At 44.2% G+C, this 23803-nt stretch overlaps 1 protein-coding gene across 3 annotated transcripts in view; it reads right to left on the reverse strand.

The window, feature by feature from the left end:
• Window positions 1-1285: 1285 nt before the first annotated feature.
• The window catches only part of RHCG (Rh family C glycoprotein), a 43003-nt gene continuing 20485 nt past the window's right edge, over window positions 1286-23803 (reverse strand). For 2 of the 3 annotated variants that reach the window (XM_075575173.1, XM_075575172.1), the window contains exons 3-10: window positions 21332-21482; window positions 13261-13408; window positions 12151-12317; window positions 10858-10995; window positions 10481-10617; window positions 9462-9586; window positions 8956-9029; window positions 1286-4560 (exon numbers count right to left, since the gene is read on the reverse strand). In XM_075575173.1, coding sequence (XP_075431288.1) covers window positions 4474-4560; window positions 8956-9029; window positions 9462-9586; window positions 10481-10617; window positions 10858-10995; window positions 12151-12317; window positions 13261-13408; window positions 21332-21482 — 1027 coding nt within the window. In that variant the 3' untranslated portion in view covers window positions 1286-4473. The remainder of the gene's footprint in view (window positions 4561-8955; window positions 9030-9461; window positions 9587-10480; window positions 10618-10857; window positions 10996-12150; window positions 12318-13260; window positions 13409-21331; window positions 21483-23803) is intronic. The other variant, XR_012788859.1, reaches the window with a different exon arrangement.

Here is a 23803-nt window from a genome sequence, read left to right on the forward strand (position 1 = left end):
ATGATCTATTTTTGCCCAATTTGTTGGCTATTCCTTGCTCTCTACAGCTTTTAGTTTTTCTTTCTTTCTGGGTAAATGATGTCAATATAAATATTGTTTTTCTGGCCCACTTAAGCCTCGGGCCGCGCTGATCCGCGCTCCTGCTCTGCCTCGCCTGCTCAAACTGGAGCTTTTTTGTGTCCTGGCAGGCGAGGCAGTGAGCGCGCTTTGGGGGGGCGGGGCGGAGGCAGGGCGAAGGCGTGGCGGAGGCGGAACGGAGGCGTGGCGGGAGGCTGGGCTAGTCCCTCGCTCCCATTGGATGTGAGCGGTCACGTGACCGCTCCTCCGCTCCCCGGAGCGGCAAATTTTAAACTTGCCTGTCTCCTGAGAATTTCTCAGCCTCCGCACGCATGCGCACGCAGCTGCTAAAGCCGCGCTGATCACAGATGAAGGAGGTAAGTTCAGCTGCTCAGCGCGGCTCAGAGGGGTCTGTGGGACTATGTCCCAGGCCTTACAGTAAAGAGATTGTGATGCGTGTTTGTGATGGATAACCAAAGAATTGACCCAAAATGAGACTCCATATTAGTTCGGCAAAAACAGGTGTGTTTGAAATGTAAATCTGCCAGAAACTTTCATTCCAAAAGTAAAACACTTTAGATCTTTAGAACCAAAACCACAAATTATTTTAAACCAAAACCAGGAGCACACATTCTTTGTATTATTTTAGCTTCCTAATTACTTCTTATGATTTTATAATTATTCTACATATTTTAAAGTAATTTCCTCTGCTTTATTACACTAGTTTAGTGTTCTCCTGCTTATTTTGAGTTTTTTCCATAATTCTGTAAAACGTTAAAACACATATTAAACAAATTGAGTTTCAGCAAAACCAGAACCAAGACCCATAAAAGTTTCAAACCAGAAAGTGCGCACGCTTACTCCCTATATACTGCGAGGCCACGGCAATTGTTTATTTTAATCTTCAATCAAAATGTTTTTTAGATTTAAAAAATATATATATTTTAGTTTTAGCTTCCAAAAGCTGGTTTTGCGTGGGATTTAGTGAAGCTTTGCACAATTCCTGCGGGGGGGAAATACACACTTTCACTAACTGGGCAGTTACACTTCCGAGAAACATCTGAAAGCGAGGTAGTAAAGAGGTTCATGGAGCACGACAGTAACTCTTCAGGGGGTCCGGAGCTGAAATGAACACAGCTCAGACCTGGCTGAACCCGGCTTCCATCCGACAACTAAAAAAAAAAGATTTCGTGTGAGGGGTTTCGCTGCTTTAATCCCAAGAATAAAATCAGGAATAGTATCACATATATTTATTCATAGGTACATATAGATTCATAAAGATTTTGACTTTTAAAAAAGAAAAGACAATTGTCTAAAAAACATTAATTGCTGGAGCAATTATTTGTAATTCTTTGAGAAAAGTAGTGAGGCAAATAATGAAATGCTATGTAACAGTTTCATTTTATTGCTAAAGATTCATAAAGTGTTAAACACGGATTAAGAGAAATCCAGAAGCAGCAAAAAGAACATTTCCATTTATTCCACCCACAAGCCATATGGAAATCCTTCAAATGTAGCTTTGTCTTGTCGTGGTATGTCCATTTCTTTCCGCACACTGTCCTTGAGTTCTATACACACACACACACATACACACACACACACACACACAAAGATTGCTCACGTGACCAGTGTGACCGTTTACATGCGACTCACGTGACCAATGTGACCATTCACATGCGACTCACGTGACCAGTGTGACCGTTCACATGTGACTCACGTGACCAGTGTGACCGTTTACATGCGACTCACGTGACCAGTGTGACCGTTCACATGTGACCGTTTACATGCGACTCACGTGACCAATGTGACCAATGTGACCGTTTACATGCGACTCACGTGACCAATGTGACCGTTTACATGCGACTCACGTGTCCAGTGTGACCTTTCACATGCGACTCACGTGACCAGTGTGACCGTTTACATGCGACTCACGTGTCCTGTGTGACCGTTCACATGCGACTCACGTGTCCAGTGTGACCGTTCACATGCGACTCACGTGTCCAGTGTGACCGTTCACATGCGACTCACGTGTCCAGTGTGACCGTTCACATGCAACTCACGTGTCCAGTGTGACCGTTCACATGCGACTCACGTGTCCAGTGTGACCGTTCACATGCGACTCACGTGTCCAGTGTGACCGTTCACATGCGTATCCCTGAGAAATAACAGAGTAACACACCCATCAAAGACCAAAGCAGCCCGAGGCCGTATCCCAAGCACACAATGCTGATCTACACAATAAAGAGAACACAAAACGACTGTACAGAGGGTGTAACACACACAATCCCATATGTAGAGCACGCCGTGCGGCACGCTGAAAGGAAACCGCGTCCCGCCTCCGGGAAGCAATCTCCCCTCTGTAATGCGCTAAATCCGTCACTCACTATTCCCGATTAGTCTCTGCCTCTGGACGCCTGTGCTGCGGGGGCAGAGTATTTTTAACCCGGCGTAGCGAGGGGTTCTGTGCCAGGGCCTTGTTCTCCCAGTTCTGGTGTAGGCGGCGTGTCAGGAAACCCTCTGGAGCCGCAGTGAGACTTGTCTATTTGTCAGTACAAATGTGCGCTGAGCCTGACAAGTTACTTCCAACCTGTTATTTAACACAGAGGAGAGGACGCGGCTGTAACTGTGGCACAAACGCACCTTTTACTTGGCAATTGTCAATTACTATTTGTCAAAGTTAAAAGGACTGTGTAAAACAGATGTAATTGGCCTGTAAATGTAAAGAGTGGTACTGAGTACATTAATTTCACTTTCTTTTAGAGAGAGTAGGGGCGGAATTTAATTATTCCCATTTGTGTTCTTCTAATAGACAATTTAATATGTGCAGGTCCCAAAAGCAAAAACAGTGTCTGATCAGCAAGGACAGTATATATATATATATATATATATATATATATATATATATATATATATACATACATATATAGTGAGGAACGTGACGTCATGCGGTCACGTCGTCATGGCAACGCAACGCCATTTGCCGTTGCTGGACCATGATAACTGTCGCTGTAGGAGGAGATGCTGCCTGACACGGTAAGGCATCATCCAGGGTGGGAGTGGATTCGCTGGCGCCGTGACTTCAGGCGCTGGGCTATTTCTGGCCAGCTAGTTGCGCACCTGTGGGGCGTATCCGTGATGTCGCCCTCATTGGCTGAACCGCGCACGTTACCAGGGCAAGCGCAAGAAATACAAAACTATTTGTCTCGCCAAGCATCGTGCCTCTGCACGCGCGCGCACAGCGTGGACACAACAATTTATTTGTATTGTTTTCATCTCTGAGCGCTTGAGCAAGCTCACAGCCTGGATGAGGCTTTAGGCCGCGCTTATAGTGCTGGCAATGGCGACGCGACTGGCGAAAGTTGTAATTTGATTTTTAGCAACGTCGCTGGCGACAAGGCCAGTTACGTCACTAAGGAGGGAGGCCGCGCAATTTGATTGGTTTAGAGACAGTCACATGTGGCGACTGTTTCTAAAAAATCAAACTTACCCAGCTACAACATTTTTGGTCGCTCTGTCACCTTCGCGCTTACTATAAGCGCTTGCGACGGAGTCAATGTATTTGTTTCAGAGCGACGTGGCGTCGCAAGCGCAAGACACTATAAGCGCAGTCTAAGAGACACTTACAGAGGCGCCACGCTCTCCCCCGGCAATCAGTTTTATTGTTGTTGGGAAGAGCGCGGGGACTCTGTAACCGCGGGGCTCGGTGCACCGACGGCACCGCCATCACGCCGGCCATGTAAAAAAATATCTGTCCGCCCACAAAAATCCGCGTCAATATCATCCGCCGAGCTGAACCCGGCATGGAACCTATAAATCTGCTAATTGTGTCAGCACAGAATACAGTTACTATGTATCAACCAGAAACGGATTTCATGCAGCACGGATGTTTCCTTATGTACAGAAGTTGCTATTCTAAATAATATGACACTAATAATTAATATTTACTAAAACTAGATATAAATAAAAAATACACGATTTGTTTGATATTTCAATTGTTTCAATCAGGCATTCCACATAACAACGCGTCATACGTATGAAGTCACACCTTTATACACAGGATGCACAGTATATGAAGTCACGCCTTTATACACAGGATGCACAGTATATGAAGTCACACCTTTATACACAGGATGCACAGTATATGAAGATTTGTACTGATTTTTAGCACTAAAATGATGGGGGGAAATGAAATATGATCTCAGTGCATAGGCCGTGGGCGTCACTCATGTTTAGCTTCATCCATTGCCCTTTAAAGCAACTCTTTCCGTTTTATTAAAAGAAAGAACCTTTGAAAAATAAGTGATTTACATAAAGTTATAAAAAGCCACTGCAGATTAGAACAACATTATGTGGCACAAAAGAACAATCGGCCCGATGTCCATGAAACTGTCCACACAGATCTGCTTCCCGAAACACTCACTCCTTGTGAGATTGCATTAATGAGGGCGGTTCGTGGGCGACATACTGCTTGCCAGTTTCCACATCCTCATCCTCATCCGGGACCTGTGGAGACAAATGGAAGAACGTACTTCTTTGCCAGAATTGGCACTCGCTGGCTTATGTTATGTGTTATATGATTAAGTCACATGTATCACTGCGGTGAAGCGCTATGTACATACGTGGTGCTATATAAATAAAGATATACAGACATATTCAATGTGCGGTGAAGATGTCTTTCCCATTCTGGGGAAGACTTTAGTCTCATTGATTTGCAATGGGAAACAGTTCCACAGCATGTACAGGGGCGGGGGGCGGAGGGGGGGGGAGGGAGGGGCGCGTAGTCTTGGTCAACTCCAATGCCTGCCCTCGATCTCTCTATTCAAATACCTTAACCTCAAAGCTCTGTTAGAAGCATGTAAGCCAATAAGGCTGCGTGTCACACACACTGAGTCATGTCATCCCTTGTGGCTAACCAAATGCTGCGCACCCCACGCTGCACGCCCCACGCTGCACACCCCATGCTGCACGCCCCCATGTTGCACGCCCCAGGCTGCATGCACCACGCTGCACACCCCCATGCTACACCCCCCCCCTTGCTGCACGCCCCACGCTGCACGCCCCCATGCCCCACGCCCCCATGCTACACCCCCCCATGCTGCCCGCCCCCACGCTGCATGTCCCCATGCTGCACCCCCCCATGCAGCACCCCCCCATGCTGCACCCCCCATGCTGCACGCCCCCATGCTGCACGCCCCACGCTGCACGCCCTTATGCTGCATGCCCCATGCCGCACACCCCCATGCCACACACCCCCATGCTACACACCCCCATGCTACACACCCCCATGCTACACACCCCCATGCTGCACACCCCCATGCTGCACACCCCCATGCTACACCCTCCACGCTACACACCCCCACCCACGCTGCACGCCCCACGCCCGATCCTTGGAATTGCCCAGGCAGCTGGTATAATAGTAGATATTTACCTACGGACGGTGGTATATTCTCTGTGTTACATGTGGGACACACTAAAGCAATTCCTCACATAATGGACCAATGTTTTTAGGATTAATTCACAGAAGTAGGATTAGTAAGGAGTTAGGTAAATGTTCCTCTAACACTTCTCGCGCTTTTTTCCACTCAAACCTTTTTACTTGGTCCCATTTGGAAAGATGGGATATTTGTGTGCTAGTGTGCTTGTGTGCTAGTGTGTTAGTGTGCTAGTGTGCTAGTGTGCTAGTGTGCTAGTGTGCTAGTGTGCTAGTGTGCTAGTGTGTTAGTGTGTTAGTGTGTTAGTATGTCAGTGTGCTAGTGTGTTAGTGTGTTAGTATGTCAGTGTGTTAGTGTGCTTGTGTGCACTGAAGAGTAGAAATGAAAGCATAGAACGGTTTTAGCTCAGTGGAGTCACTCTTAGGTTTTACTGCCATCTTGTGGCGACATAAGATGTTGCAGTTTCTCTTTGTGTCGCAGGAGACACTTATATTTGACATCTGTCACCTAAAGTTCATTCTGTTTCCCCTTGCACCCATTCTCAAATGTATCTAAGGATTTGTAACACAAACTTCTGTAATGAAAGCGTCTGCAAACTAATTTGCAAAGTAATGTATTGTTTATTCTAACATTAGTGACATTAGAATAAGTATCTGACGTCTAAATTTAGCGTAAGGCTGCGGCCAGGGTGAGGAGACGCGCGCTCACAAGGCGTGACGTCAGCGTCTGCCTGAGCAGGAGCGATTGGTTTTCCTGCTCACTGCGTGCTCACGCGGGGGGTGTGCTACAGACGAGAGGGGGGTGTGACGTTACATCCTCAGCTCCATCTGATTGGTTGTTGTGACTGCTGTGCTCTCATTGGCTCTTACCTGGTTACGTGGCGCGCCATAGCGCCGCAAAAAACAATTCTGATGTTTACCCAAGCACAGCTCCGCTTGAGCACACGCGCATGAAGCAGTGCTTTGGGCGCGTGCATAAGGTAACCTGTATTTAACCGCACCAGGTGTGAGTGCGCACATGTGCATCTCCTTAGGCTGCGCTTATAGTGCTGGTGACAGCAACGCGATGTTGCGTTAAAACAAATGCATTGTCGCCATCATCGGCGCTTATAATGCACGCGACCAAGCGACAGCGCTACCAAAAATCTAGTAGTCACTGTTATTTCTTTTTTTCAGCGACGGTCTCCCCTTGTGGCCAATCAGAGAGCTTCTCCGTCCCTCTGCCTTCCCCCTTTCTGACGTCACTGGCCTTGTAGCCAGTGACGTCGCCTAAACTTTAAATGCAACTCTCGCAATGGCGACGGGTGACGTCATCGGTCCCGTCGCCGGCAGTAGAAGCGCAGCCTAAGACAAAGGGTGTCAGTGTGTAAGCCGGGTGCTCGATGTCACTACTGCATTGTAATGAATGGTACAGTAAGAGATACGGCTTCGTAGTGAAGGACCCGCTAAAGAGTCTACGTGTTTGTAATGTAAAAGCGTGGTCTTTACCTATATATATATATAAATGTTCTCTTATTCTTACCCATATATGGTCTTTACCTATATATATGTAGCGGTCATGTAAAATGCCTACAGTCATCTCTCCTGCTGGCAGCAAGGCCTGGTAAGTGTGGGCATGCCAGCAGTAATCATGGAGGTTTTCCCTCACACCCTGGTGGGGTGCCCGGTGTATGGATGGGACTGGTCACATGCTCTGACTCCATGGTTAGTGATGTCAGAGGTGTGTCAGCCTTAGAAGTTACATAAGGCACAGCACTGTGTCAAGAGTTAGTTCTGTCAGCGTTCAAGGCGAGTACAGTTGCTGGAAAGTTCTTGCAAGGTTCAGGAAGGAGTTCAAGTTCTGCAGAGTGTTAGTTATGTTATAGTAACTCCATGGGAGACTGTGTCCAGGGACCTGGCACAGGGCAGTGATTCCTGCGGGAATAGTGAATCCCTCATCTAGGTAACATACCTATCAAAGGGGAGCACGGGCGAGATGATCGGCTAAATACACCCATTGTGGAGGGCAGCTATGCCCACCGTGACAATAAAGATGGAGCTGATCAGAGAAACCCCTGTGTGTGAGAGTCCAATGATTACACAGGAGGTTGCACCACCGAGGAGTTCCTCGTCAGGATCATCCCCATGCGGACGCAGGGACCCTGGTGAGGTGGAGGCGCTGCACTGGAACTAGGTGAGACTCAGCACACTACCTCAGCTGCCTGTCTGACGGGTCCTCCCCACACACCATTATGCGGGAGACTCAGGAGTCCTGTAGCCAACAGGTGCACCATCAGGCATATCTACACTGTAATGGGGTCCGGTTAGACCACAGGGGCCAATGTGAGATTGGGTGGGTCAGGCCGGGCCAGAAAAACTGTTACATATATATATATATAAATGTTCTCTTATTCTTACCCATATATGGTCTTTACCTATATATATGTAGCGGTCATGTAAAATGCCTACAGTCATCTCTCCTGCTGGCAGCAAGGCCTGGTAAGTGTGGGCATGCCAGCAGTAATCATGGAGGTTTTCCCTCACACCCTGGTGGGGTGCCCTGTGTATGGATGGGACTGGTCACATGCTCTGACTCCATGGTTAGTGATGTCAGAGGTGTGTCAGCCTTAGAAGTTACATAAGGCACAGCACTGTGTCAAGAGTTAGTTCTGTCAGCGTTCAAGGCGAGTACAGTTGCTGGAAAGTTCTTGCAAGGTTCAGGAAGGAGTTCAAGTTCTGCAGAGTGTTAGTTATGTTATAGTAACTCCATGGGAGACTGTGTCCAGGGACCTGGCACAGGGCAGTGATTCCTGCGGGAATAGTGAATCCCTCATCTAGGTGACATACCTATCAAAGGGGAGCACGGGCGAGATGATCGGCTAAGTACACCCCATTGTGGAGGGCAGCTATGCCCACCGTGACAATAAAGATGGAGCTGATCAGAGAAACCCCTGTGTGTGAGAGTCCAATGATTACACAGGAGGTTGCACCACCGAGGAGTTCCTCGTCAGGATCATCCCCATGCGGACGCAGGGACCCTGGTGAGGTGGAGGCGCTGCACTGGAACTAGGTGAGACTCAGCACACTACCTCAGCTGCCTGTCTGACGGGTCCTCCCCACACACCATTATGCGGGAGACTCAGGAGTCCTGTAGCCAACAGGTGCACCATCAGGCATATCTACACTGTAATGGGGTCCGGTTAGACCACAGGGGCCAATGTGAGATTGGGTGGGTCAGGCCGGGCCAGAAAAACTGTTACATATATATATATATAAATGTTCTCTTATTCTTACCCATATATGGTCTTTACCTATATATATATATATATATATATATATATATATATATATATATATATGTTCTCTTATTCTTACCCATATGACTAACGCTCTCTATTTATCGGGGCACTTCCTATTTCCCTCCTGAATATATCTCCCTTATTCCAGGCGCATCCTGCCACATCCCACATTTCCCAGGAACAATTTACCTCCCAGTACACGGCATCATCAAAGCAGTTCTCATCCGCGGGTTCGCCCCAAAATGGTAATTTTAGAATGAAACCTAAATAAAAAATAAGAAAAGCAAAGTGATATAAAGCAGACTGTTCATCCAGTTAGAGGAAATATGTTTATCTTTATATAAAAGATGTAGAAACAAAGCTGGTTTACACACACACACACACACACACACACACACACACACACACACACACACACACACACACACACACACACACACACACACACACACACACACACACACACACACACACACACACACACACACACACAAAGCCTTGAGAATCCAGCGTGAGTCACCACATTATGAGTGGTAATGTGTATACAGCTAGTGATTGTTTGTCTCTGGCCTGCCTCATTCTTGGAATTAAAGGCTAGAATCCCTTTCCCACCTGTAAATCTTCCCTAGGTGTGCACCTCTTAGCTATGTGATAAAGATGCCTTGGCGTGCAGCACGATGAGGTCTGTCCCTTACCTACAATGGTGCCTCCCACAAAGGCAAAGGCAAGAGACACAAATATGCCCGCTGCTTGGAAACCCCCTTGAATGCTGGGAGTTCTATTTGCATATGGACCGTAAAACCCAAAAAGGGAAACCAGTCTATGAAAAGGAAAAACAATACACAGAGGTTATTGTACATCAGACATCTGGACCAGGGGTGTGCAAAGTGGGGGGCGCTCGACTTTCGAGGGGCGCGGCTGTTACAGAGGCCCCGCGCTTCCCCCGAAGGCATTTAAAATACAAGCCGGGTATCGCGTGAGGCCTCTGTAACTTCTTAACTTACCTTGATTCCAACAACGCCTTTCCATGGCAACCGGCATCAAATGCTGTGCAGGATGGGGGGCGCGAGCCAGAGGGGGGAGGAGAAAGGGGGGGCGCATGAAGGTAAGTTTGTGCACCCATGATCTAGACAATCACACAATCACAACACAAACATTGTGCAACAAATAGTGTCAGAGAACGCTATTCTAACAGAAAGGTTTTCTTGCTCTCTATATACATTTATTAAGTATAGGTAACTAGACACATTTTTAGTCCGTGCTGGAAGTTGAACGTTATACAATGTTTCTAAGGCTGCGTCCATAGAAGGACCAGCCGTGCTGAGGCGCGCTGAGGACGCTCCGCACTGAGCCCCTGCATCCTCAATGAGGATGCCTTGAGAGGGGGCTCACGCGAGCGTCCGCAGGCGTGCTCAGGCTTTGGAGTTTTCAGCCGAGCGCCAAGCTGTTTTTCAGCGCGCTGTCGGCTGAAAACCTCCAATCACTGCACAGCAGCGTCAACGTCACGGCGCCGTGACATTGACGTCAGTGCGTCGCGGGCGATTGGCCCAGCGCCGTCACTGCCCCGCCTCCAACCACCTCCCCCCGGCTCCCTTCGCGCACGCTGGCTCGCCTGCAAGTCCGTGCAATCGCGCTGACTGAAGCAGGCAAGCCTCAGCGTTAGCGCGCCTCCGCTCTCCCCACACCTCTATGGCCCGGGCCTAAGGCATCTTACCCAGCCTGAGTATAAACACTTGCAGTTGCAGCAGCAGCTGTCACCGCTCCCACGATTCCTCCAATCACACCTGGAAGGCCGTGAAGGTTGTGTATCCCACAGGTATCATGCAGCCGGAGCTTGGATGCTAAGAATGGCTGGGGGAAAAAGAGGGGGGGGGGGAAAGTTAAAAAGAGGAACACCAAAATAAGGAGGGTAAACAGCAATATTCTTGCAGGTATCAACAATGCACTAAAATGTGTTTTCCCCAGTCTGCGTACGCCCACAAGTGACCCTCTCTCCCCCATGAATCCCTGATAAGCACAGGCATCAGCAACTTAACCGCCTGAAGCTTTCCAACAGAACGCAGCTTTCTTAGGGCACGCTGTGTTACTTACCGAAAGGTAGGTAAATCCCAACGTAGACACAATGCCGCAGATAAATCCAACAATCAGGGATCCGTATGTGGTCAGCATCATTTCTCCAGCGGTTCCAACCGCCACTCCTCCCGCCAAGGTGGCGTTCTGAATATGAACCTGCGCGACAATCCATGAATGTGCGACAATCTCGTAATGTGCGACAACCCTGAATGTGCGACAGTGCGACAATCTCGTAATGTGTGACAATCCCTGAATGTGCGACAATCTCTGAATGTGTGACAATCCCTGAATGTGTGACAATCCCTGAATGTGTGACAATCCCTGAATGTGTGACAATCCCTGAATGTGACAATACCTGAATGTGTGACAATCTCTGAATGTGCGACAATCTCTGAATGTGTGACAATCCCTGAATGTGTGACAATCCCTGAATGTGTGACAATCCCTGAATGTGACAATACCTGAATGTGTGACAATCCCTGAATGTGTGACAATCCCTGAATGTGACAATACCTGAATGTGTGACAATTCCTGAATGTGACAATCCCTGAATGTGACAATCCCTGAATGTGTGACAATCCCTGAATGTGACAATCCCTGAATGTGACAATCCCTGAATGTGACAATCCCTGAATCTGTGACAATCCCTGAATGTGTGACAATCCCTGAATGTGTGACAATCCCTGAATGTGACAATACCTGAATGTGTGACAATTCCTGAATGTGACAATCCCTGAATGTGACAATCTCTGAATCTGTGACAATCCCTGAATGTGACAATCCCTGAATGTGACAATCCCTGAATGTGACAATCCCTGAATGTGCACCTAACCGATGAAGGGGCCCTGAGTTTCCCCTAAATGTTGGATTCTATTTTTGCACTTTACCCCATTTATATTGTTTAAACCTGCGTGCTGTGTCTTCTTCCTCACTCGTCGAACATGTTGGAGTATACTTTCTATATGCCCTATATTCTGTGTATATGTGTGTATACATACTGTACATACATACATACAGTATATACATACACACACACACATACATACACATACATACAGTATATACATACATATACACATACATACACATACATACATACATACATACATACACATACATACACATACATATATACATACATACATACACATACATACACTTACATATACACATACATACACATACATACATACACATACACACATACATACATACATACACATACATACACTTACATATACACACATACATACACATACACACATACATACATACATACATACAGTAACTCAGAGCAGACAGGATACTTACCATTTCTAGTTTGCCTGTCCTGTTTACAAGACTGGAGATTGCCACAGTTGTGAGAACGCAGGCTGCCAGGGAACAATATGTGTTAATGGCAGCTCTGTGCTGTGCATCCCCGTGATTAGAAACAGCAGAATTAAAACTGGGCCAGTACATCCACAGGTACAGCGTTCCTGGGGTCACACAAAAAAAGTCTCGGTGAAACCCAATCATTTGCACAAAATACCTCGTCCTTTTATCATGAAATACAGCGCTCTTTGTCAGCAGAGGTTCCTGCATTGAATTGTTTCAGCTCACGTTACTGTACACGCCACCCTGGCAGTGAGGGGTTCACTGTAATATCGCACCCCAACACAGACGGGAGAGCCCCTTCTTACAGTCCTTCTTGTACTTGTGGCCAGTTTTTGTCTATGTGCCTGAACTTGCAATTTAGGGGCAAGTTATAACTTATTTATTATAAGGGGATGCACCTGCACCTATGTCCTTTTTTTCTTTATCCTGAGTTGGATCAAGGTTTGGAGTCAAAGTTACATTAAGGAGGACCACCTTTACTAAACAGTGCTAAACCGTATAGATTATTCAGATTATTCCCATATAAATGAGCTGAAAAGTGGCATTTAGCACCATTTAGTAAATATATCCCCAAATCGCATGATCTAACAACCTGCATCAAATGTAAGAACCTGGTCAACAAGTTTCCTTTCTTTGATGGAAGCAAAACCCGAAAATTGCATAGTGCCCCAAAGTTTTCTGCGCAGTCAAAACTGACCTATATATGTCCCATACCGCAAGCTGGCGCAGCACACATGCTACTGTATGTATTTACACTTAATGTCCTTAATAGGCACTTGGCCGATGAGTCCTCAGAACAATGTGTGCATGTTATAACAATGGAAATTAGAGGACCAAATCACAAACGTCAATATGTTGTATCTGGATGCTGACAGCGTCACAGCTGAAACCAAAGCCACATGGATTGTGATTGTGTCATTGTCCTTAGGTACAATTATATTGCTTCACTTTGCTATGGAAAGTAACAAACGATATAAAACAGTCCACGTGCCACAGATCAGCAGATTATGCACCAATGTGGCAACATGCCACGGAGTTACTCACCGATCATCGAGAAGAGATCAGACTGATACACCGAGCCCTCCAGGCTGTTACTTTGCTTTAATTTGGGGCGGTTTAGTATCCAGGCTACTGTTAGTCCAAAATATGCCCCAAAAGTGTGAATGGTCATGGAGCCTCCAGCATCTATAACCTATGTGAGAGCAAATACTGTTTGTAATGCTCTTCTAACACGAGCTTCATCTTAAGACGTGAGACCATCGTTAATTACAAGAATTAAAACCCCTCCCAAACATTTTGCTACATTTTCTTGCAAGACTTAAAATGTTTCTACCTTTAAGAAATCGTCGTAGTTTAAAATGTAAGAGCATCCCGATAATGTCAGCATTGCATGTTATAAATATCCTTTCTCTCTTTAGCAGTGATTTATAGCTCCAGTAATGTTCATAATGTGAGTCAGTGTTACAGCACAGACAAAGAACTATGGGAGTTACGTTCCCAGAAGTCTCTGCTGCTATGCTGAATTAACGAAAAATCGAACTCATTGACTAATAAGGGCGGTCAGTACTTATTATAGAGAAATAGTCCCAACTGTAACTTCAGATTGCTATCTATATATGAAGTATTTCATTTTTCTTCTGTCATAAGACCCCTTAAAGTACATTCAAGTCAGTGGAATGTAAAGGTTCTTCCAGCACCACAGGGTGTCTTACAGCAGAAGACTGCTTAGTTAATATGGGCCTAAACATCTATGGTACTATCCGCTAATACAGAAAGAATAGGGGAGATGTACAGTATAAAGATCTTCTCTATGGCGTTTATCACTTGTAGCACATCTTTCATCTCAAGGACAGGTGTAAGGCATCAAAAATTAATTTACAAATCAAGCTGAGTCACAATTGGTGGTTTAACCCTTGCATGTTCTCAAGTATTGCTGGGAATACACAACCAGTAGTATTGTAGTCTTATAGCAGAATGCAGACAGCTGTTGGTTACAAAGATTCATTTTAAATTACATGGATTTCATTATATGCTAATTATACTTGGCAAAAAAACAAAAGTCTCACCTTCATATTGCCTCTAAATAAATGGGCACACCTTTTTCCCTCCACCCCAGGATTAGCGCTCCCTGTGTGATTAGAACGATGTGCGGGTTGTCCTGACATGCCTCTCTACTCAACAAGAGGAGACAGCTTGGTGCAGTGGAGGCTATATAGGGATACAATGACGCCTTCATACTAGTCGTCACATATAGCTTTTATGGTGCAAATGGGGGAAATCGAATTTTAATGTGCGCCTGTGTACGCGCCTATGAACCTGACATTTTTAAATTGCACATTATTTTAAAACGTTCAGATGGTATGTACTATGCTTTTCTATATTGGCACAGAATTACGTCGCTATAAATTAACCTAAAATGTATTTTACGCAGAACGGATGTTTCATTATATAGGTTAACAAAATGTATTATTTTCACTGTCTGGCTATTCTAAATAATATTATAATAATTTATATTCACTAACCCTAGTTAAAAATAAAAATACACAATTCTGTTTTAATTTTAATTGATCAATCAGGTATTCAACAGGGAACAATCCATCAAAATTAATTTAAAACAATGAACTCTGCATTGTGTGTATGAAGTCTAGTTTATTGTATGAATAGACTATTTGCTACAGGACAATGTGCCAAACTACCGTCACATCTAAAAGACACAACACAAGTGCTTAAAATTTTAAGTGAAATTATATGGGATCAGAATTACATTCTGGCCACATGCGATGTGACATCCCTATATACTGTATATGTGATGTGACATCCCTATATACATGTGATGTGACATCCCTATAATCGTGCAATGTGACATCCCTATATATATGTGATGTGACATCCCTATATACATGTGATGTGACATCCCTATATATATGTGATGTGACATCCCTATAATCGTGCGATGTGATATCCCTATATATATGTGATGTGACATCCCTATAATCGTGCGATGTGACATCCCTATATATATGTGATGTGACATCCCTATAATCGTGCGATGTGACATCCCTATATATATGTGATGTTACATCCCTATATACATGCGATGTGACATCCCTATAATCGTGCGATGTGACATCCCTATATACAGTATATGTGATGTGACATCCCTATATACATGTGATGTGACATCCCTTTAATCATGCGATGTGACATCCCTATATATATGTGATGTTACATCCCTATATACATGCGATGTGACATCCCTATAATCGTGCGATGTGACATCCCTATATATATGTGATGTGACATCCCTATAATCGTGCGATGTGACACCCCTATATATATGTGATGTGACATCCCTACATACGTGCATTGATCACACACAACACTGTGCAACAACTAAAAGAACCTTATCTGAAGCAAATATTTTAAAGCCACACAGATTGATTTTATAATGGATAGTATTTTACACATTTTTTAGCACAATTTCTTTTTTGATAGTAAATTTCATCTTAAAGTGTGGCACAGCTATGAAACCCAGATCGTGCCAAGCTTTTGCGAAAAATGTTATGGGTATTTAGGAAAAAGATTTTATTTTTCATAACCCTTTCAGCGCGAATCTGGTTCTCTGGAAACATTATATCGATGATATTTTTATTTGGGATGGCATTACGGATATTTTAAATAATTTTATTGAATATATTGACATTACGAACTATAATTTAAAATTCACATCTAATTTCAGTAGTTCCACCATTGACTTTTTAGACCTTACCATATAGAACACGACACTATAACAATGAAAACTTTTAAAAACAATGTAACCACTAACAGTTTGATTATGAATAATAGTGGTCACTGTCAAACATGGTTATCCAACATCCCTCAAGGAGAATTCCGTAAACTCAAAAGGAACTGCACAGAGGTAGAAGTTTATAATAGTCAAGCTAAAATTTTGGAAAACAAGTTTTTAGAAAGAAATTATCCAAAACGACTAATTTCTTCTGCAATGAAAAAAAACGCCTGAATTAATGAGATTTGATACCTTAATATACAAAGAAAAAAGAAAAACAAAAAATTATTTTATTCCCTTCATCACCCAATTTAATGCAGAGTCCTCCAAAATTACAAAAATGATACGCAAACATTGGCCTATACTAAAGAATAATGACATTCTGAAAGATTCCCTCCCGGAAGTTCCACAAATCGTTTTCTCAAAATCTAACCATTTAAAAAACACATTTGCAGCCACAGCCATGAAAAATAAACTATAATATCAGGTTACCTGCCTTTCCCACAAACCAACAGGGTTCTTTAAATGTCATAAATGTGAAGCCTGTCAATTCTGCCTGCACAAAACAGACTCCTTTGTTCTAATAGCGATAAAACATTAAATCAAACATTTTATTAACTGTAAAAGCAATTTTATAGTTTTTTTTTTTTTACCAAGTTGCCCTTGTGGTCTCCAATATGTAGTGAGAACAATTAGACCTTTGAGAGACCGCATAGTGGGACACATTACAGATATAATTCTAGGTTTAGAGACGCAGGGTCCCAAAGCATCACAACTCCGATCCCAGGGGACTCGCTTATCTGGGCAGAGATTCCATTGCACCCAATTGGAGAGGTGGCAATAGGATGAGAGATCTCTGACAAAGAGAGTCCTATTGGATCTTTCATCTCAATACTTCTAACCCAGCAGGTCTTAATATAGATTTACATGTAAATTCCTTTATCACTTAGCTTTGTATCATTTCTATTTCAATCATAAGATTCTAATTGTCTGTTCATTTCTCCCTTCTTTACCTATTTTATTCACAGATATGCATCTATTTATTTTTTTAAGATGATGGTTGTATTATTATGTTGTTTAATCAATTGGTTATGTTTATATGTATAATATGTGCTACTAAGGAGGGCTATATGCATATACATTTCAATTGTGACATCACAGGTCAAGGACTATAAATACCACCCATATGGGTATGTGATTCCCTGATATAGCGCATTCAGGGGGTGAAACGCGTAGGATTGTTACCAATTCCCCTACTGGTGTATTGGACTAGAGCAGGGGTGCGCAATCTTTCCCTGCTGCGCCCCCTTGCCTGCTTCCCTCCTTGCTCACGTCCCCCCTCCCTTACCTTGCTCCGGCTCTCGGCGTCGTGACCCCACGGCGTCATTTTACGCCATGTTGCCATGGCGACGCGTCGCCGAAGATAAGGTAAGTGAAGTTGCAGAGGCCTCACGCAATCCCCAGCATTAATTTAAATGCCCTGGGGGAAGAGCGTGGGGCCTCTTCAACTGGCGCGCCCCCCGGCTTGCGCACCCCTGGACTAGAACACACTGCACAGGAGCACAGAGAACATTTTGGACTGAATCGTTATTTTTGGTGACACTGAAGAACTGCATCCCAAACTATCATCAGCCACGGCAGCCTCTAATATCAGCCACCTGCAACCAGAAGTGTTTGGACACTCCTGCACTGGGGACAGAGATGCGGGCAGCTGCTCTCAGCTGTTCTCTGCTGTTTTCTGCTGCTGCTGCTCTCAGCTGTTGCTGCTCTCTGCTGCTGCTGCTCTCTTCTGCTGCTGCTTCTCCTTTCTGCTGCTGCTGCTGCTGCTCTCTTCTGCTGCTGCTTCTCCTTTCTGCTGCTGCTGCTGCTCTCTTCTGCTGCTGCTGCTGCTGCTGCTGCTGCTCTCTGCTGCTGCTGCTGCTGCTCTCTGCTGCTGCTGCTGCTGCTGCTGCTGCTGCTTTCTGCTGTTGCTCTCTGCTGCTGCTTCTCCGTTCTGCTGCTGCTGCTCTCTGCTGCTGCTGCTCTCTGCTGCTGCTCTCAGCTGCTGCTGCTCTCAGCTGCTTCTCCTTTCTGCTGCTGCTGCTGCTCTCTGCTGCTGCTGCTCTCTGCTGCTGCTCTCTGCTCTCTGCTGCTCTCTGCTGTTGCTCTCTGCTGCTGCTGCTCTCTGATCTGTGCTGCTGCTGCTGCTATCTGCTCTCTGCTGCTGTTCTCTGCTGCTGCTGCTGCTGCTGCTGCTCTCTGCTGCTGCTGCTGCTGCTCTCTGATCTGTGCTGCTGCTCTCTGATCTGTGCTGCTGCTCTCTGATCTGTGCTGCTGCTCTCTGATGCTGCTGCTGATCTCTGCTCTCTGCTGTGGCTCTCTGCTGCTGCTGCTCTCTGCTCTCTGCTGCTGCTGGTCTCTGCTGCTGCTGCTCTCTGCTCTCTGCTGCTGCTGCTCTCTGCTCTCTGCTGCTGCTGCTCTCTGCTCTCTGCTGCTGGCTTCAGCTCCTTTTCTTGATCCAGACCACATTTGCTGCTTCATGAATTCCCGAGATCCGCCTGTATATGATCTACACGCCTGTTACCTCATTACGTTTGTGAGTTGTTATCCCTTTTTTGCCCACAATTATTTAGATAATCCGTGTTGCACTGTTTTCTCTCTTTTCTTCTTTTTTTACATTCCTTTTGCTGAGGAAGTGAGGATCTATTGATCCCCTATATCTGAAAACGCCTGATTTTCTTTACAGTAACATGTGAGTTCACTACCATTACTGACACCAACACGCCACAGTTTATTCACAGAGCTGCACAGCTGCTTTGTCCTGGGTTTTTCTTTTGTCCACGTGGGAGAGTGTTTGCGCTTGGAAGAACCTGCCCCATTTAAAATTACATGGATTTAATTATATGCTAATTATACTTGGCAAAAAAACAAAAGTCTCACCTTCATACTGCTTCTAAAATAATGGGCACCCCTTTTCCCTCCACCCCAGGCTTGGCGCTCCCTGTGTGATTAGAACGAGGTGCTGGTTGTCCTGACATGCCTCTCTACTCAACAAGAGGAGACCGCTCGGTGCAGGGCAGGCTATATGGGGATACAATGACGCCTTCATACTAATCGTCCCAAATAGCTTTTATGGTGCAAATGGGGGAGATCGAACTGTAAAATGCGCGTGTCTGCGCGCCTATGGACATTTTTAAATTGCACATTAAAAAGCAAGCCACGAATATCCAAAGCGGCGAATTCGAATGTCGACCAAAGATTCGCCCGTCTCTAGAAATAGGGATGAAAACTAGTTTTACAGGAAGATATATTTTTAAAGTTTTGTGTAATTATAGTTCTCTGCATTAATAGTTAACAGAAATGAAATAACAATTTGGTAAATCGCTTGCTAGGTGGTACCAGCTGGGAAAGAAACTGGATCCTGGGGTCTCGTTTTATGGCAAATTTTAGAAACCAGTAGAAGGGAGAAGTAATAAAGTAATAAAATAATTCCATACCTCCACTTCTAACATAAAATAGCCCTTTTTATATCACAGTTACTCAGAAAACTGCTCTTTCTGATTGCTCAGCACCAAATACAATACAATATGTAAAACACTTTAGTGGAAAGTGACACTTATTTTGATAATAAATGTCACTGTTCCATATTGTTTGACACCGAGCTACAAGGCGCCACAATGCACTTTAAGGCCCATTCAATGTAATGGGTTCTAGGTGTTCCTAGGGATTAGCTGCGCGTAGTAAGTACAGAAAACGGTTTAAGACTTCATGGAAGTGTGACGAGCGTTGTCCAGTTTGCGTTATCATGCACATCACTCCATAAAATGAACTTACTCCATAAAAGCGAATATAATTTGGTTTAAAGATAAACTCTGCCTCCTAGTATCACATCGGGCCAACATTAGAGGGGGAACTATATACATCTCATTACATTAGAGGGGGACCTATATATATCTTATTGCATTAGAGTGAAACTATATACATCTCATTACATTAGAGTGAAACTATATACATCTCATTACATTAGAGGGGGACCTATATACAGTACATCTCATTACATAAGAGGGGGAACTATATACAGTACATCTCTATACATTAGAGTGGAACTATATACATCTCATTACATTAGAGTGGAACTATACATCTCATTACATTAGAGGGGGACCTATATACACCTCATTACATTAGAGTGGGACCTATATACACCTCATTACATTAGAGGGGGACCTATATACATCTCATTACATTAGAGGGGGACCTATATGCACCTCATTACATTAGAGGGGGACCTATATACACCTCATTACATTAGAGGGGGACCTATATACACCTCATTACATTAGAGGGGGACCTATATACACCTCATTACATTAGAGGGGGACCTATATACACCTCATTGCATTAGTGGGACCTATATACCTCTCATTACATTAGAGTGGGACCTTTATACCTCTCATTACATTAGAGTGGGACCTATTTACCTCTCATTACATTAGAGTGGGACCTATATACCTCTCATTACATTAGAGGGGGACCTATATACCTCTCATTACATTAGAGGGGGACCTATATACCTCTCATTACATTAGAGGGGGACCTATATAACTCTCATTACATTAGAGGGGGACCTATATACCTCTCATTACATTAGAGGGGGACCTATATACCTCTCATTACATTAGAGTGGGACCTATATACCTCTCATTACATTAGAGGGGGACCTATATACCTCATTAGATTAGAGGGGGACCTATATACCTCTCATTACATTACAGGGGGACCTATATACCTCTCATTACATTAGAGGGGGACCTATATACCTCTCATTACATTAGAGGGGGACCTATATACATCTCATTACATTAGAGTGGGACCTATATACACCTCATTGCATTAGAGTGGGACCTATAGACCTCTCATTACATTAGAGGGGAGGGTGTATAACAATCTCCACCTTCCAGGCAATCTTCACTGTGAATGTCACATTTCAAACTTTTTTAAATGTTTACAAATATTTAGTCTAATAGAACACAGTTTTCTTTGTAAATATGCCTTTTAGTAGAGAATATAGTTATTTACAACATTTATTTATATACCGTGAACACAGTAAGTCAAAAAAATGAACAACAGTGTCAACATATTCTTCAGTTTACCTTTTTCCAATGACGATTTACCAACAATGAACATTTATTCCGATTTGTTTGAATGGATAAAGGCGTTAGAGGCTGGGGAGATTGTGAGAGCCTCTGGTGCCCCTAAATAAAACAGATTGAGTAGCCTTTGGAAAACACCAACATGGGTTATACCTGGAGTTTTACAAGTATGTATCAGAAACATAACATTACTTACATGAAGCTGATCAAGAAGGACCCATTCATTCACTGAGAAAAGCGTCACTTGAAACAAAGTCATGAGCAGCACTTGTACGGGACTAATTTTGCCAAGAACTCCACCAAAGGCGATGCAGACAGACCCCACGCAGAAGTCAGCATTGATGAGGCTGTAATAAGACAACCAAATAGTGATTAGGAAATCCAGAGGCTAGAACATCAAGAACAGGACATGCAATGTTTAACTCAAACCTAGGTGAGCTAAGGCAAGTAGCAAACGGTTGTCCCACATTTTATATATTTATAACGCCTTCTTGGCTACAATCACTCTACTCTTTCCTAAATCTGTCTCACGTGTCTCCCCTACAATCTATCCTAAACGCTGCTGCCAGAATCACTCTACTCTTTCCTAAATCTGTCTCAGCGTCTCCCCTCCTGAAATCCCTCTCCTGGCTTCCTATCAAATCCTGTATCACACACTCAATTCTCCTCACTTTTAAAGCTTTACACTCTTCTGCCCCTCCTTACATCTCAGCCCTAATTTCTCGCTACACACCATCCCAACTCTTGTGTTCTGCTCAAGGATGTCTTCTCTCTACCCCCTTTGTATCTAAAGCCCTCTCCCGCCTTAAACCTTTCTCACTGACTGCCCCACACCTCTGGAACGCCCTTCCCCTCAATACCCAACTAGCACCCTCTCTACCCACCTTTAAGACCCACCTTAAGACACACCTGCTTAAGGAAGCATATGAGTAGCACCGTGGATAATACTATACACCTGATACATAAAGCTTGGGCCACTGCAGACGCACTTACCTGAATGCTCTCCTACTATCTCTGTATGTCCTCCGACTTACTAAATACATTGTAAGCTCTTCAGAGCAGGGACTCCTTTTCCTACATGTTACTTTTATGTCTGAAGCACTTCTCCCCTTTGTGTTATTTGTATTATTTGTTATTTATATGATTGTCATGTATTACTGCTGTGAAGCGCTATGTACATTAATGGCGCTATATAAATAAAGATATATATATATACATACATTCATACATACATGGGTGCACAATGTGTCAAGGAAACACTAATGAGGATTGGTTTAGCATAGTAAAGTTGAGAGATATGTGAAAGACCTTAATCTCGATTTGCACATTTTTCCATGTTTTTTTTGCAAAATTCACAAACTATTTTCTCAAGTTCCCCGCGAAAATACCCCACATTCTGCCGGAATAAAGTGAAATGGCATTATACGCAGGGTCGCGAGCCCTGAATTTGGGGGTTTGTGACCTCCACATGGACTTCCTTTTTGGCATATTATTTTGTTATGACGTTTTGCACGTTTTGCACGTTTTGCACGTTTCGCCGGATTCTCACATCTCTATTGAAGTTCCTTGATCCCAATATACTGTCAGCTGAATATATGGTGAGATGTTTTTTTTTTAACAATGTTACATTTAGTTTATAAGGAAATACTGTAGGGTTGAATTAGAACAAAGCTGGATTACCAATACCTTTATTGCCAATACCTAAACCTTACTTACCACGTAAATAACAACATAAAGTTAAACAAATGAATGCATTATCATTTCTACAGGTGCACAAAGTGTTTTATTGCCCTGTGAACAGGTAATTAACTGTGACTGTTTTTAAGACCGTGCTGAGAACTTTCTCTGTATATTTTCACTGTCTTACAGTCACGTGGAATGATGAAAGCTCCCACTTACATTAATATAATATAAACATACGGGTTATAACTAATGTACACCGCAAAGCAATCCAAACAGTGCTGAGTCAGCTTATTATTTATGATTATTTATTTGCATGGATTGTATCATTCTTGTTAATTATAATAGGTGTGCACACCCATATACGGCTCCTATCTATAGTACATCACATTTGGCAGTACCAGAGCATAAGTCTTATGTAACGCCCTTTCCCTATGCATATGGGGAGCCGCGGGCGATAACGCGGGCTGCTGTTACCTGTGAGGCTCACAGGAGGCCAGAGCCTCCGCTTCTGGGGAGCAAGTGGTGATATATCTCGCGGTGCAGCGCCTCCACCTATGAGGATCCCAGTGTAAGCGGAATTACTCCTCATAGGAAACAATATACTCAGCAATAACCAATATCACACCAGAAATGATATAACTCGTCTTACTGCGGTCCCACAGTATGGAAAATAATACAGTACACACAATACAATAATGTAACAACAATGATGGTTGTCCCCCAATGTACTGAGGGTGCCTGGGCACCTGGAACCCCGATGTCACAGAAAAAATCCCACCCCAAAGTGTGTGAAGGTAGCGCTACCCTCCCTGAAGTGTGGGGGTGCACGGTGGCACCTTCCTGGCTATGACCAGGGAATTAGGGGGATCCGCTGTTAGCAGAGCCGAATCTGTGGTCCCACGATGCAGGGTCTGCTAAATTCCCCTCACCTTACAGGTGGTGGTCCCGTGCGGACTCGTCCGAAGACCGCAGGTCACTGAATGGA

Source organism: Ascaphus truei, chromosome 18 (assembly GCF_040206685.1).
Source record: "Ascaphus truei isolate aAscTru1 chromosome 18, aAscTru1.hap1, whole genome shotgun sequence".
NCBI lineage: Eukaryota > Metazoa > Chordata > Amphibia > Anura > Ascaphidae > Ascaphus > Ascaphus truei.